Genomic DNA, 16,912 nt, shown 5'->3' on the forward strand with positions numbered 1-16,912 from the left:
GCGTGCGTGTGACCTCGCCCCGCGTCCCTGAGCCCCCCCTGCCCCGCGCCCTTGAGCACCCGGCCGCTGCCCCGCGCGTCCCCCCTCCACGCACTCCCGGCTCCGCCTTGGCCCTTTTTCCCCCGCCGAGGTGGCACGGGGCAGTTCAAGGGGCTTGATCCAGCACCCGCGATCGCCACCGAGGAAGCCTTCAGCTTCGCAAACCGCTTCCAATGGGTGATGTGGGACCTGGGCAGATGCTCCTAGAGGAAGCCATCTGCTATTAGCCGCGGCAGTATCAAACGTCCCCGCACTGCACCATTGTTAAGTCCTGTGCTTGCTTCAGGGAGTCATACTCTTAGTAATGAAACTTTTTTTGGCAGCTTATGTAGGTTAGCTAAACTGGCACGTAAAAGGATACAATCGCTGCTTCAAAGATGTTATACGTTAGATGGAAAAAAGAAAGGCACAAAGTAGAATCTAATCCTCCTTCCTGGAAGAAGACTGGAGGGAAGGAGGAAACCACTGAGGTGGTGATGTGGCTGGCGTCGTCTTGTGGTTATAGGTATGAAGAGCTGTCCTGATGGAATTGTGTACAAACAACAGCCGGACAGTATTCTCCAAAAGAGCCTAGAAAAGTAGCCAGGAAAATAATCCAAGTCTAGAACTAACACTTCTCTGACTAGAATTGTAGCAGGCCTTGAGGATTTATATAGCAATTGATCTATTTTGGCAAGGTTTGCAAATCTGTATGAAAGATTTCTATTTTTAATCAGTGCTGGTTTATTTTCAGGTAGCTACATGGTGTGGGTGTCTTATACGTTAAAATGCGATGAACGTAGTTTCTTGTAACACAATGTAATAAATAGCCCAGGTTGTCCAAACTGTCTGCGCTCAGGTACGTGCTGGTACATACAGCTGTGAACAGTCACATTGTCAACGGTTAAAATTCGTAAGTCGGACCCTAAAAGGTACAAGCGACACCCCAAATCCTGATTTATTTTTTTATTTCCAAAAGATTAGTTTCTTTTATTTTCAGTTGTTTATTAGCCTCAGCCCAAACCATGATGGGTGCATTTACTTTTTCTTCTTCAGAGTTACTTTACTACATAGCTACTCTAGTGTATTTGAGGATCTAAGCTAAAATTCTTAATATCAGCCAAGAATTGTGCACCTAATGTGCCTTTAATTCCAAATAACACTTTACCAAATTAGTCAGTTTGGAAAAATGTCAACCTTATTCCTAAACCCAAGGGGAGTTGTGGTCATCCTGCGTAGAGGCTCGTCACCATGGCACATGCTAGGCGTGCAGAAGGTGACTCAGGAGCAATGCATATCAAATACTGACCTCTGTGGCAACCATGACTTCAAATCATGTTGCCCTACCAAAAAAAATAGCACTGATTAAAAAATAAAGCTGTTCCATCTTAGTCACCATGGATGAAAACAGAGCTGTGTTAAAAGCGGTAGATGTAACGCTGCTCTAATCAGAGCAGGGGTTTAGTCCAGATTTTTGGCCTAGAAGGACAGAACTAGTACATAGGCAAACATCTTACCCACATGGGAAACAGAATTGTATTAACTATGTAACTGGTTTTGCAGCTCTTTGAAACCTTTAGTATTCATCTGTTCTACTTCTGGCTATCAATTTCCAAACAGATCGTGGATTATTTTAATATATTTATTGTCCTTGAAGCACGTCCCAGGCTGTTTCCTCTGAATAGCTTTTGGACTACTGGATCACTGCCACGCTGTTGCGCACAATTGGAGCTATGTAGCTGCCCTACAGCTTCGTGCCGACTGGTCAATAGGTATTTCTGATTCCTAAGGCAGACAGAAGGATTTTAAGCCACTGCTAAACAACTAGCTTCTGTAAACCTTTTGAAGTAGTGGTGAGTCCTGAAAATGCATGAAATATTTAAGACTCCAACACAGGCTTGATTTTCTCACAAGTAAAAGTGGGGGAAGCTCTAGTGTTGTGGGGCTGAGAGCTCAGTACTGTAGAGGTGTCTAATAGGGCCCTTTTGCTCAGAATAGCTATACTGGCAGGCTGTGTACTGGAAGGTATAATTTCCACTCGGAAAAGGTCCGTTTCCATTGTAGTTTTCTCTTGAGGTCTGGCTAGCCTACAGTAACAGCCGCAGAAAGTGCAGGAATTCCCGAGCCAGCTTTGCAATAGCTAGCTGACGTCCTGGTAGCGGCCTAATTCTGGCACCGTGGAGCTCAGAGCAGAGTAATTTGCACGTTTTGGGGGGCTGCCATTTGCAGCCTCCCCAGTCCTCATGCTAATGTCATTACTCTGCTGTTCATACTAATGCTAGTTACTTTAAAACTAACTCAGACATACGAGAGTTTACACTGCAGCTCTGGCCACAGCGTGAACGTACATTTGAGGAGCACAGCAAAGGGCCTGACATCAGACCATCCCCTTGCGCTTTCTACCTGCGTGAGGAACTCAATCCTTAGCACCTCTTACCTGGAGCACTGGGGATAAAATGATGTCTTTGTGTGGTTGGATCTGTTCAACCTCTTTCACTTGCAAATCTGGACAAACCTCAGCCAATGCCTAAATGTACCTTGTGGTGTTCCACCTCCCACAGGTGACACTGGGGCAGGAGGCTCCTGGAGGTGTGGGAAATGCCTTGAAGCGGCATCAGAGCCTGTACAAACTGTGCCATCCGTGTGATGCAGGTCACTGACTCATCCAGCAGGTCCTCTTGGAGCACTCCTCCTGCCTTGCTGCAGATGGAGCGAGCCGTAAATTCTCATAAGATAGGATCTTAACAAGCTCAGGTACTTATGGTCTCTGAAACAAACCGTGCTTGTCAGTGGGAAGGAATGTGGCAGGACTTCCTTGATAAAACCCAGTATGGTCTCTGCAAATAAAATGTCCTATTTCTGGATTAATCAAGATGCTCCCAAGGAGAACATATCTTTCTAGAATAACAAAAAAGATTATTTCCAAATTGTCTGCAGTGTCTGTGCTGGCCTGCTTCCTCACGTAAATAAACTTTTACATAATAAATAGCATTTGGAACCAAGAATAACTATTTTATGTTGTCCCATCTTAATTTTCCTTCATTATTCATGAAAATGTAGCAAGTCTATTGCCTGTCCCCACCCTCCTCCATTTAAAGATATGCTGATCCACCCTTATTGCCACAGAAAGCAGAAAACCCTTTCAGGAAGCTTTCAGCAACAGCAATCCTAAATGATCAAAGGCAAGGATAAGAGGTCAGCAGTGCTCTAGAGAGGAGCCCTTGTGATCATTACGTATATGTTTCAGTGAAGGCAAGAGGGAACTTTGTCTAGGCAAAGACCTCAAGGTCTTTACTCTGTTATTTATGTTCTGGTAAAAAAAAAAAAAAAGATGGATTACTAAAGGTTGGCTAAACCAGGGTTTTTTTTCTTGTTTTTCTGTTTTGTTGGGTTTTTTCTAGGGGGGGGAAAGGTAACAAAGTGGTTGCTGTTATAGCACAAGCTTCTTTTTTTTTTTCTGAAAGCATTTAAAGACTTACTGAAATAGAAATGCAAACTAGATCTTATCACAATACCTCTTCATACGCTCTGGACTGAGTTTCTATCCTGTAATGTTAAGACAGACCACACTGTGCTTCCTCTCCTCCGTTTCTGCAACCTCTTACACAGATAAAGAGTCACGAGCATAAACATGCAAGAGATTGAGCAGCGGCATGTTCCAGAAAGAGAATTTTTTCCACAATTTGTGACAAGTAATGAATCGTCTTGGAGTCGTTTAGTTTTCTATCGTGCTGCTGCTACATATTGATTTTCTGTGGATTTATAGGAAAACCAGAGACTGAAATAGGTCCTTGCAGTAACACCATACGTAGGATCAAGCTGATACTGTTGTGCTTCAAGTAACAAATCTACAAGCTGCAGAAAACCACAAATCCGCCTGATCTATCTTTAGAACAAAAGTCACATCCTTTCATTGTTTTCATTGAACCTGTGCAATGAAAAATGACATTTAAATTTGAGCACTTTGAAATTCTGGAGTTTATTTTATGCTTTACTGCTAAGCTCTGTGGCTTATATGGTACTCAAGAGAATACTATGTTGAACCCTTTAATACACTTTTTATTTAAACTTGTACATACCCTTCCTTTTGTTTCTTTTCTACTACTAATTGTAACTAAACCTTAATCTAATTGTCCCAAATCTTGTAATATTTACTCATTGAGCTAGTTTTGTCAAACGGGTTTTTCTCGGTTTTAAATCTAGATAGAAACAGGAAAACATATTTCAGAGTCAAGGTTTGCTCTGAATGACCTGCCTGTGCTTACAGCCTCAGGGCCTGCTCTGATTGCCCTGGCTGGGAAGAGTGGGCACCAAGGAGGGCCATTACTTAGATGTATATAGAGAGAAGGCATAAACTGGAAAGCAAAAATGGTGAAAAATGGATGCTGATGATAAAATATAAAAATATATCCATAAAGCTGAGTGGTTTTTAATTATTCATGGGATATGTACTTAGTATGATCGTTAAATAGAAAGGAAGTCCCACTAGATCTTATGAGACAGATTTGTCTCTGAAAAGCAAGCAAAAGCTCTTTCCTAGAAAACTACAGCGGCAGGGCTGATAGCACTGTCTTGTTTACTGGCTGATACGATCTCTGGTCTACTGTGGCCTCATTCATATTTCTCAGGCCTTAATGGGACATCTGACTTGCAAGAGACAATCCTTTCACGCAGGAAAGAACGAGCAAAAATCTGCCTTGGAGATGTGGCTATTAAAAAAACGTTGGTAGAGTTTCTGAAATGTCTGGGTTTGTTTTAGAGTTGTAAAGAGCATCCTTAAATCAAACCTTGCCTTTTTTGATTCGTGTGTGTTTTCATATTGAATTAATGCCTCAAACAGGAACCCAGTTAGAAGTCCTATAATCCTTTGTTATTTTAGTCAGTGAAGGGTGATGGAGGGACAACCAGTTCAGAAGAGGTAAACGGCCCAAGCCCCAGTCACCAAGTAAGTGCCTGGATTTTTTCATCTTTTGGTGATGTGTTGTTGTCACCTACTTCCATACAACTCTAGCTTTTGAAATGTAAAAATCGCTGAAAGAAAAGTGCTACATGCTCACCGAGCTTCATATTTTTACGTATTTCTTTACTTATCTATTTATTTTAACTATTCATACTATTAAACAAGATTTGAAAGGGTCACTATCAGATTTTAAAAAATGCTTTTTTCCCAGGTGTGTTCTTTGTCTTAAAATAACTAGTGTTTTTATGTTCAATTTTATTCCTATCTCTCTTGCTATTATTTTACTTTCTGCATGTACCTTGGCTTAGGCACTGAAACTAAACAAACACAGCTAGAATAATTTTTACTTTGTTGATTTACTTGTCTGCTGAGGAAAGGATCATTTAGGTGGAAACTCTATAGAAGAGAAATTAAAGTGAGAATGAAAACCATTCACTGCAATTTAACAAAAGCCGTGAAAATATTTTTTTCTGATTCTGTTTTTATTTCTTTCATTCTATGTTCATAAAAGCTAAATCAAAACTTTGGATGTGACCTTTACGTTATATTCTTTATGGCTTTAAAAATGCTTCAGAAAAATCACATTTTCATTAGAAATACAAATACTGTTACCTTTTCTGAGAGCCAAACCTTCATCTGTTACAAGTCAAGATATCCAGAATAATTACATTCAGTAATGAGAGATAAAACACAGGTTCTGTGTGTAGACACAGGGTTTCCTTTAACCTGAGAGCAAAACTGAAGTTGTATTGAAACCGACCTTTCAGAATTTCCTTTTTTATTTCCTTTTTTAATTAATAGTAAAATTATTTTCTCACTCTTCCTATTTTCATGCTGTCATATCACACTAAGGTTAATCTTTATGAATTATTTCTCTAAAAGCATCCCAAATATAGAAGGTCTTGTCTTGTGACATTTATTCCTTATTTCATACGGCAGCTTTGTGAAATGATCTGGCTAACTGAGTAAAAGTTACAGTCTAGGAACTACTTTTTTTTAATTTTAATTAGTAGCCAGTTTCCTTCCATTTTTTTAAATCAACTTATTAGTCTTCCTTCTCCTCTCACTTGCACTGGTGTAAATTAGCACAGTTTTATTACACAGAAGGGCTCAAGGAAGACTGTATCTGCTGTTGACTTTTTCCTTTTTTAGAATTTCTGTGAAATGATCTCCTTAAATTACGCTATTGCATCTCTGGAATGCTGTGATGATTCTTCGCTTTTCGTCACTGCCATTCTGTATGCTACAGAAATGCATTGCAACACTGATCCAAAATCTGCAGAAATTGAGGGGTCTGCCTTTTGCACTTAAAAAGCAGCTTTGGATTAAGGTCTTCTGTAACATGATGGGGAAAAATACTATCCTGTTAATCCTTTTTTTTTTTTCCAGTGCCACTGTTAATGTTGAGAGAGTAAAAGCAATCTGTCAGGTGCAGATCACCCTTTAGAATAAGAAACGTTAACATGTTTCATTATTCATAGGCTTCACTTTGTATTTCCTGAGCTGCTCCCATCAGTATAAAATATGCCAATTTCCTGCCTTTCAAGGTTAATATGAAACACCTCAAAGAGATTATCTGATTGGAATTTTTTTCTTATTTTGCCTGGAAAATGTATTATGAATATTTTTTTAAAGTGTTTTGTTTGACTAACATCAAAGGCCCACACGTGCTCACAGAAATAGTCCTGTTGCATCCAGTTCGGATTGGGCTGCAATACTGTAACCATGAGGCACCTACACTATCAAACACGTGTGGTGAGAAAGATTCGACTCTAATTTTACACCCGCAGAATAAACCCACAGATTTCACACAGTGTTAATAAAGGTTAGAAGTTGTTCTGGTACCTTTGAACTCAGATGTATCCAGCCTCATAGCTGTATTTTGGGTGCTGTGGTTATTTTTGAATTGAGTGTGAACATTTGCAACTGTACCAAAGAGAAACATTTCAAAAGTGAGCTAAGGCAAACAAGAGTAGGAAGGATCTTGTCAAACTAACTGATGGGTTCAGCAACCGAGAGCTTCCCGTCTGGTAGCTAAAATGAGTCAGAAAGAAAGAGACAGAATTAAATTTGGGTTTATGAAATTCATCCTTGTGCTGGGAGAGCTCCTGCATCATTTGGGCACTCAGAAGCGCACCCAAGCAGGTCTCTCTCCTCAAGCGAGGTGAACAAGACGCAGGTAGTGTGTGGTGTCTGTGCAGCCCCAGACAACAGTTCTCCTGTACTCTGAGGTTATTGAATCTGCTTTAATAAAATATTGACACTCAGATAGTGCCTGCCTGTGGTGTATGGGGCTACTGATCACCTGCATCTTCAGATTTCATGTGCTGTCTTCACGTATCTCCTGCAGAACTAGAGCAAAGACTAGCTTCATGATTGTATTTTTTAAGTCTAAAAGCAGTCAAATCCAGATATAAGCAAATACGTACACATGTATGTCTGTCCTTTGGAAAAGGAAATAGTTAAATACAAGCACATATTTTGTTGAGGACTTAAGCTAACTGGTCAAGATTGAATGTATTAAATAGTTGCAAGTTCTATAATTTAAATGTAGGGGTTTTTTAAGATTAGGTGGGGAAGAAAGGTGAATCAAGTGAAAAAGGCCAGTGGTAGTATTGCTACCCCTCTCATTCTTGTTTCCCCAAAATTAGAGTGGCTTGAGGGTTTTTTTTTTTACATAGATATGAGATGTGTATTTGCATTCTGTTTCTCTAGAGTTTCTGCTTTCAGGTTTTTCTCTGAAATCGTGTCTAAAAATGTATTTGTTTTTAATGAAAGCTAAGCTTGTCATGTAAGTGTATAACCCTAAGCCTTTAAAAGAACACCAAATATTTCAAGACTAATGGTAAAATCCGCAAAGTTGGAAAAATTACACAGCATTAAGCTCTGGGCTGTGCCCTGAGGGCAGATGTAAGATTTCCAGCTTTTCAACATGGCAAATTTGTGTGTTGTTATGTTAATAGATAAGGCAATATGATTTTTTGCATAAGAAAAAAGAAAATCCTATTTGTTTAAAGATCTCCTAGCAAAAACACATCTAGTCATTTGCTACTCTGCAAACAGTGACAGCTTCATTGTCTTATCCTTTGTTTGCCAGATCTGATTTTTCTCCTGTGAACTTCAAACATATCCCGTACTTCTCCGAGTTTCAGAATCTTTTCCTTTACTATAAATAGGTGCTCTGCCATTGTGTTTGTCTTTGGAATACTTGCTATCTCTTCTTTTGCACTTGTACGTGAAATTTTCTATGATGCTGTGGCCTTCCATAGCCAAACCCTATGTTGTTAACTTTTTGGTGGAGTGTTGCAGTTTTATAGCGGAGTTGTTTTTGCCCTTTGCTTTATGGTGTCTTTTACTTTTCTCTCCCAAATCTTTCCCTTGCACTTTTTGGGTGCTTTCACAGCCTGGGATGCAAAAGCTGGGGGAGTCTCAGTTGGCAGTGCATGCTTGTGATTCTGCATCTTTCCATGCGTGTTCTCTGCCTCCTAAACCAGCTTCAGCATAGACATATACGTAAATAAAGCAAGTCTATGCAGGGATGGTTTGATCTTGCAGTCTTTGCTCACGTAAGTAGTTCTAAGAGCTCCCTGGGAGTCCTTCCCTAAGTCAAGGCTGCAGGAGTTCGTCCCAAACTCTGTAAATGAAAACCTGTTGGACAGCAGGATTTCTCCCTGCCAGGTGGCCTTTCATTTTTTAATATATTTATGGATCACCTTCCAAAATGTTTACATTTCACACTAAAAATAACCATTGTTTGAAACTGCTTTAGACATTAAACTCCACAGAGAGGCCAGTTGCCCCAGCTGAAAGCGAACCTGTGGGCCAAAAGAGCAAAGAGAGTTCAAAAGACAAGAAGTCTACAGTGGAGCTGAGCAAGCAGAAAGGCAGCAAACAGGAAACCAGGGAGCAGCCAGACTCCAGGGAGCAGCAAGCAGCCGAGACCGCCTCCATCCAGAACGGAGGAGATGCTTCAAAGGAACCCTTCTTCAAGAAGACGGAGAAGAGGCAGTCACTCGGAGGGTTTTTTAAGGGCCTTGTACGTTAACTTGATCTTCTCTTTTTAGTCATTTTTCAGCTGATGTAAGCACCCAGCCTGCAAGCTGCTAACCATGGGAGATTTGTGCTCGGATGGAGTGCAACTTCACAAGCAGCTTGCAGGACTAAGGCCAAACAACAGCAAGTTTTTGGGCAAAGGCGAGAAAACTTGGGCCTCAGGGTACTGATTCACAGGCAGGTACGGTTTACTATGGGAGAGCTATAATTGTTCCCACATCCCTGTTTTAGAGGTTTGTGCCTTGGCTACGGGGATGACTCAACTGTTCCTGTAGCAGGTACTGAACCACCTACAAATTACGGTGTGTTTATTAAGGAAAAGTGGAGGTGCTGCCAGTTTACCAGAGCAACCTGTCTGCCATGGTGGTGGTTCAGCTGCTGCTTCAGAGCAGCTGGGACAACCCTGCAATGCGGGAAATACCTGCAAGGAAAAAAATCAAGGTAGATCACTGGGTGGGTGGGAACCAGCATAGTGGTCACAAGATGAGCGCCTCGTGTTAGCAATCAGTTATAGACTAGTTAAAGCGCACAAAAAAATACACATGGTATTCTTTCTTCCTGCTGTTTTTGTTAAATCTTACCCTAAATTTGCTATGCCCCCTTCATTGACATCTGAAATGTAGAAATGAAAGAATTCAGCATACTAAAAATCTGAGTTTCTATAAGGCTTGGTGTTACTGATGCAATTATTGGTTCCTCAGAGCATTAAATAGATGGAAACTTTTTTTCTCCCTTGTCTATATTCAGGGGCCAATGTAGAAACAAAAGCACAGGTTAGACCTGGGGCCGCCTCTCAAGCCTCGGCAAGAGGGCAGATTTCCGTTGCTTTTTATAAATAAATTGGAAGGATGCAGTTTGCTCCTCTTTCCTCTCATTGCCACAACAGCAATGAATCCACAGGGCTGTGGGGTCATTTTTAGCATCTTCTGGAAACCTTATGTGTAAACTGCGCTTCATCACAAATTTCAAGCAATGCAAAGAACCCTAAACAGATTTGACTGTTACCTGCAATGATTGCTAGTGAATCTGGCTCCCCTGAGAGCCATACAGCTTTTTTTTCCTTCCTCCCTACCTTAGTTCTAAGGCTGTCAGGAAAGAAAAAGAGCTAGGCAATCTCCAGGTCTGAAAGAAAAGTCAAGCAATATAGGTTGAAATGGTAATGCAGAATTGAAAATTAGCCCTGTTAGGACACCGGGTTATAAAGTTAGGCTGCCATGCAGACCAGTATGACTCATTCAGAGGCAGATGTTTTTCCACATCATAAGAAGTGTTTAATTTGCACACATTTCACAGAATTACTATGTATCCTATAGAGGGCGATTTGCATTACCAAAATAATTACATATTAGAAGGGGAATTAAGAACAAAAGAAAAATAACTTTCTGTAATATCGATTAGCAACAGTTCAGCCACTTCTGCTTTCTGTTTCACCCCATTGTTCTGGAGTAAAATCCTGGTCCGCTGTGAGTCAGTGGGATTTTCCTGTAGTTTCAATGGAGCAAGGAAGTCCTGGAGCTCACCTGGGGTAACTACCAACTTGCATTGGCTTCCACTCATCTTGGCTCCCAGTGAAGTCAAGAGGAGAAATCTTTTTGCTTAGCACAATGTGAAAAAGCCAGGGTATTGTTTTATATGTATCTGTGAATTATACTAGCTGATTGAAGTTATCAAACACATGCATGCTCACGTGCACTTTTCTTTCCTCCCTCACCCCCTTTGCCTCCAAATTCTGTATGAAATTTCCATTGTGCACAACATCGGTGCATGTGTGTAACATCTGATCCACGCTCACAAGCATGGTGTGTAGGTGTTGTATCCCGCTCTGGGTATTGGCAACCTCCCCCCAGCAGTGACATCAGGAGTTCTGTTATTTAAACCACTTAGATGATGGTAACAGATCTCTTGCGTCAACTGGAGGGGAGGAAGACAGCCGCATTTTTCTGGCATAGGTTATCTAGAAATGGGGCAAATGTTAACTACCTCTATTATTTCTGGAGATAATTGAGATTTGTTTTTCTTGTCTGGAGATTTGTTGAAATTAGGCACTGACAGCCCTCCTTTGTCAAAATTCTCACTGTAGCCACTGTGTGAGAAAGGGTTTGTCTGTTGACAATTGCACTCTATTTTGTATGGTGTCATTCACCCAAGCTGTATCCAAAAATCTTTCACAGAGTTTAACAATAGATACAAATTTAGAATTATTCCAGAAAGGGAGATACGAGGAAGTGCAAGCTAGCGAGGAAACATGCTTTCAAGTGCAAGTTCATGAAAGACACAGAGAGAGGTAGGAAAGGTGTCTCTCATTCAAAGGGCAAGAAAAAGCTTTTTGATCAGGAGAGGAGATTGTGAAGAGGTAAAAAGACTATTTGGGGAAAAAAATGCAGAATAAAGGTAGAGGAAGTAGAGATGTTCTGAGAGATATTTTTGCTTGCTCGAGTAGTATGCCAGACAGTTTGGCTGTGTAGTCCCTTATCTTCTATTGCAATTATAGAGGCCAATAGTATTCCTATAGCTTCCCTCTCCCACTAACAAAAGATGGCACTTTTAGAAAAAAAAAAGTTACTTTTTTGATAACAGTATAGCTGATTTGGTCAGTTTATTGTGCTTTTGAACTGGGGGGGGGAAACAAACCCACAACAATGAGGTCTGTCTATGGAAAATGTCTCACAGAAAATGACTACCTCTTTTTTTAATATCCCCAAGAAGACTACCCACACCTAAGAAACCTAGTTCTGTAATGCTTCTAAAAAATAATCTACACATTTCCTAGACGTGCTAGGAGTCCCAGGAAGGTGTAATCATTAATCTAAAAGTATTAGATCACACACAAACCAATGCCAGAATTTCCCTTTCAAGATACCAGCTCAAAAATCTGGTAATAACTCAGCAGAAGTATTAAGCTTTATGATGATAAAATGGAAACAGGAGAATATTTAAGAGGGGGATCCACCAGGTCTTACTTGCTCATGTAATCTGCGCCCACCAAGCTCCTCCTAAATTCTGGTGAGCTATTTCAATAGCAGCTATTTTAACACCACTCTCTCCTGAATCCATCGATTCCTCTGGGAAAGGGCACAGAGTTAGAGGATGTCATAGTGTAGGAATGCAGTTGATGAGAACAACTCAGTTCAAGCATCTGCTCCCAGTTGGGCTAACAAATACTGAAACTTTTGATAGAAATGGAGCCACTTATGCAAGCAAACAGTGTTACGGCCCAGCTGCCTGGTTTTAGCACAGACGATAAGGTCCAGTGGCTGTTCCTATGGTAAAAGAGATTAATTTATAAGCTATATACAATGCAAAGGTATTCAGTGAGTCTTAGAAAGATTAGATTACAAAAAAAAAAAAAAAAAAAAAAAAAAAAAAAAAAAAAAAAAAAAAAAAAAAAAAAAAAAAAAAAAAAAAAAAAAAAAAAAAAAAAAAAAAAAAAAAAAAAAAAAAAAAAAAAAAAAAAAAAAAAAAAAAAAAAAAAAAAAAAAAAAAAAAAAAAAAAAAAAAAAAAAAAAAAAAAAAAAAAAAAAAAAAAAAAAAAAAAAAAAAAAAAAAAAAAAAAAAAAAAAAAAAAAAAAAAAAAAAAAAAAAAAAAAAAAAAAAAAAAAAAAAAAAAAAGCCCAGAAGATTAATGACATTGTTATTAATGACATTGTTTTCTGAGCTGGAATAACTCATACTGAAGTTGTCAGAAGCTGGGAGTGCTTAGCATGTGGAAACTATTCTGATCAGAGTATCTGGTATACTGACACAAACTTCTCCTGAGCACAAGCTGGAAAAAAATATACTCCAATACCATGACATTCCTGTGTGTGCGCTTTAAAGTGCTCTGCCCAAAATAATATGTTCCAGCTTAGCTGTCACAAATGCAGGCAACTTCCACGGCACTGAAAGGCATTATGCAAAGTAACTGAGAGCAAGACCTGAGCCGGTGGTACCTGTGCTTCTGAATCTGAGGGCAGAGCTGGAATTTGTCCGTTAAAAGGGCAGGAACAATGTTCTTTATTTCAGACTGGGCTTGGAAATTCCAGTTTAACAAGAATCATCAGCCAGTCTCCCTCAAAGCTTCCTGCTTTAATCAGCAACCACCTTGAAAATGGGTGCAGCAGGGAGACTGTAGTGTAAGAAAATAACATATGATACTTCTGCAAATCTGCTAAATGAGTCAAAATGGGGATTATCTCAAACGAGCTCCCCCTCCTCTACTCCTCCCTCCACCCATTTATAGGAAGAATGGCAAATTAGCATCATCTTGTTTCCTAGATCATTCTAGAAATGGCTTAATATCTTCATGCATCAGACAGGAACAGCTACAGTTGACAGACTTCGTTACTCTTGTAATGTGGAAAAACTTTTAGCTGATGTGTAGGTTTTTAGGGTTGCTGGACAAATTTGGAATCACTAGCTCGTTTGCTATTGTTCAATGGATATTGGAACCTATCACATTTTTTTATGTGTCTTCCATTTGCTGCTACATATAAGTGGCAAAAAAAATTTATTCTGTTCTAGAGCATCTTCCAAACTCAACATTGGTGTAAGCAAACCCATTGCAGCCAGTTGAACTGCACAAGATTACAGTTAGTTTAAGACAGGGGATTCTTTTAGTCCATTGTGATTTTTGGCTGCTGTTTTTTATACTTAGGTTTTCAAAGGTGAAAAGTTAAAAGAATATCAGTGAGATGGAGTCTAATCAGTATAAAAAGCCCACTATTTTTACTTCCCTGAAAGGGATGAGGAAGTTGAGATCTTTCACTCTCCGGGTCTGACACAGAATAGTCCTATGGTCACCTGAAGTGATGAGTCAGGTTTCCAGTGTGAAACTACTGTGTGAAAGGAAAATTTACATATGATTTTGCACAGTTCCTATTGTAAGGAAAGCACAAAGCAGTCATCTTTAGCTTTGTCATGCTGTTTTTCGGTTTAGCATGTAATGGTTTAGGCATCTGGCTACAAACAGGATTGGCATCCTACACAATGTAAACAGTGACCTCTGAAACAGTGTTTGTGGATCCATTTTGCTGTCATGTTCTGAAGTTTCGATGGCTTCAAGGCCAGTAAAATTAGGGCAAGGCATCTTAAACTAAGGCCAAGTTTTTATCAATTACTGGTCAAAAATTTAGTTGGTATAGCCAGATCTATGCACTTCCTTCATCTAAGCCAGATTAGTGTCTCGAACTGGTTCCAAAACCAGAATTATATCTGTATTGTAAAAAACTTTATCACTCTAACATTGTAAAATACCTGTCATGCATGAAAGTATTTAATGTTCCTTTAACTTAGGGCAGACCAAGGATGGCTATAATACACTATTAATCATGCTTGAAGGACTCTTAGCATGGTTTCAGTGAACCATTTAGGCCAGGGAAATTTTAGAGAAAGTTATGCCAAAACTACAATACTACAAGTACACAGCAACATGTCTCTGGTACGTTAGTCCAGTTTCTAAAGACAATTGCTTTCTACGCTGACTGGGAAAATTATATTAAAATAGCCAACACATTTAGGCAAAGTCGCAGGCAGCAGCTTTCTGGGGTTGTCATGATGCAGATGGTGCTCATATACTTATGCATATTAAATAAAAGGCAAATTAAGAAAAGCAGAGAGGTGAAATGAGTGGAAAATATCTGCTAGCAAGCTCTAACACATAATCCAAACCTTAACTGTTCTGAAATAGTTGAAAATTTTTATAAATTTCTATATCTTATTCCACAGGGCTCCAAAAGGATGTCTGATGCGGAAGTGCAAACAGATCCAGTGTCTATCCTACCTGCTGGGAAATCCAAGTAATGCATACACGTGGCTGCTGAAGGATCAGCAGCTCTCTGTAAGCTCCCTTGCAGTAGAGATGACTCATTATTTTCCTTTACATGGCTCTCATCAAATGCCTGAGGCTAAAGCAAACATTGGTGTATCATTTAAGGTATATCATTTACAGGGTTTGTTCATTAGATGTTAGAAAGCAACTCTAAAGATCATCAAGCAATGTGTAGTATATTTAAAGAAAGGTCATGTGGATGATTTTAAGTCTATAGAGGGTAGAGCATGTAAGGTAAGAAAGTGGCAGGGAATTAAATAAATGGCAGAAAAAAATGCACGTGACAAAGGAATGCAGTTTGTGCAGCAAGGCATGAGCAACAAATCCTCAGCTTTAGAGAGCTTTAAAGCAGCCAGGAAAAAAAAATCTCCTTTGATAAATGTTATACTTAAATGTAAAAACAACCAAGTCACCTTTTGTGGTTTTCAATAGAGCTGAAATTAGCAAAAAGTCTGCAGTATAATAGAATCAGTGGTTATAAAGTTATGCTTCATATTGGTTATTAATGTAAATTAAAACGCTAAAATGCAAAGTCTTTATGTGATTGAGACAACGTCTCGTCTTGGTGAGGTGGGATAACAAATTAAAAACTATTTAAGGTTCTAATAGGAACACAAGGGGGCACCCGCGTCCCCACCGTAGTCCTAACTCCAAGGCTGTACCTACAATCCTGTTATTAATGTTTTCCAGATGATAGGAAACTTAGTTGTTTCATCAGATATTTGTTTATATCCACATTTGTAATTAATCCTAATAAAAACCAAAATCCAGGCACCTCCCTGCTTCACAAGACTCCTGTAATAACTGTAGTTAATAAATTTTACAGAAAATTAAGATTTCTGTGGTTTATTCAACCCTGGGCTAACCTGGACAGGGAACCGTGGGCCTGACGTTTTAATCCACACTAGCATCTGAATGATACAGTACTGTATATTTTGACCTCCTTATGATTAAATAAATGAATACTTATCCTTTCAAAAAAATAATTTGCTGCTTTAATCTTAGAACAAAGTTTGTTATTTACAACCCTGTTTTCTGATGATTGATGTGATGTTAAGGCATAAATCAACACATAAAAACCCTGCCTGTGAAGTTAATAGCTGTCATTCTTTATCTGAGTAAGGATTACAACTGGAAATCAAGTAAGAATTCTGTAAAATCTGCAGAATTACATTTTTAACTAGTCATAGAAGACAGAGGTAAAAGAGCCTTGTTTCTCCATACGAGCCATTGTAGGTAGGTGGTATTTTTGCACTGGCCTCTGCAAACCTGTGAACTTGCAGCGGATGACCAAAACTTGCCGGTGGTTCTATGCGCAGACAGCACAGACAAAAGGTCCTTTAGTTATAATAGTACTTTCTGTTCTCCTCCCTAGCACAATGGGCCTTTGATGCCATATAAAGTGATATCAATCAAGAGTGACTGCTTACAGATTTCAAACCTGATTCGCAACGACCTACTTCTACATCTGTGTAGGACTGGTGGCTTCTGTGCATCCCCATTTATGGTAGAATGAGAGAAGAATTTGGCTTGTTATATCCAGCTTTGCTCCACAAAAGTCTTAGGCTTTGTCTACGCTACAAGAGTATACAGCTTTAATTAAGTCAATGCATATAAAGATACATACAGTGAGACAACCACCATGGTTACGTGCTGGTATGAAAGTGCCAGATGTCAGCATAGTGAGTGTTATCAGAAAAGAGGAATAAGCTATCATGCTATTTGGTGACTTCATACTGTTGTTATTGTCTCTGTATTAGAGTAGTATTTAAGCAATTTTCAAATAAAAATATGCTCTGGCTAATTAACTATATTCTAGACTGTATCTATATGTTATTATATTCTAGACAGCATAGATATTAATATTATATTACAGACAGATCAGGCCTTCTGTGGAAGAGAACAACTCTTCCTTAGTCCACGCTTTAGGAGCAGGTCTGCGCTGATTGAATTCTGTATTCCCAAGGCAATTAGGACTGCTGACCATGTGATTTGACCGTATCACTTGGCAATGGGACTAATTTCAGGAATCAGGAAATCCTCTTGGCAGAAAAACAAGAAAAACAGTAAGTTTG

At 39.3% G+C, this 16,912-nt stretch overlaps 1 protein-coding gene across 1 annotated transcript in view; it reads left to right on the forward strand.

Moving 5' to 3' along the window:
• Positions 1–14,821, forward strand: part of BCAS1 (breast carcinoma amplified sequence 1) — a 49,290-nt gene extending 34,469 nt beyond the window's left edge. The window contains exons 10-12 of the mRNA XM_009274057.2: positions 4,898–4,963; positions 8,748–9,014; positions 14,735–14,821. Of these exons, the coding sequence (XP_009272332.1) occupies positions 4,898–4,963; positions 8,748–9,014; positions 14,735–14,809 (408 nt within the window). The 3' untranslated portion in view covers positions 14,810–14,821. The remainder of the gene's footprint in view (positions 1–4,897; positions 4,964–8,747; positions 9,015–14,734) is intronic.
• The last annotated feature ends 2,091 nt before the right edge of the window (positions 14,822–16,912 follow it).

The sequence above is a fragment of the Aptenodytes forsteri genome, unplaced genomic scaffold (genome assembly GCF_000699145.1).
Source record: "Aptenodytes forsteri isolate BGI_AS27 unplaced genomic scaffold, ASM69914v1 Scaffold159, whole genome shotgun sequence".
Lineage (NCBI taxonomy): Eukaryota > Metazoa > Chordata > Aves > Sphenisciformes > Spheniscidae > Aptenodytes > Aptenodytes forsteri.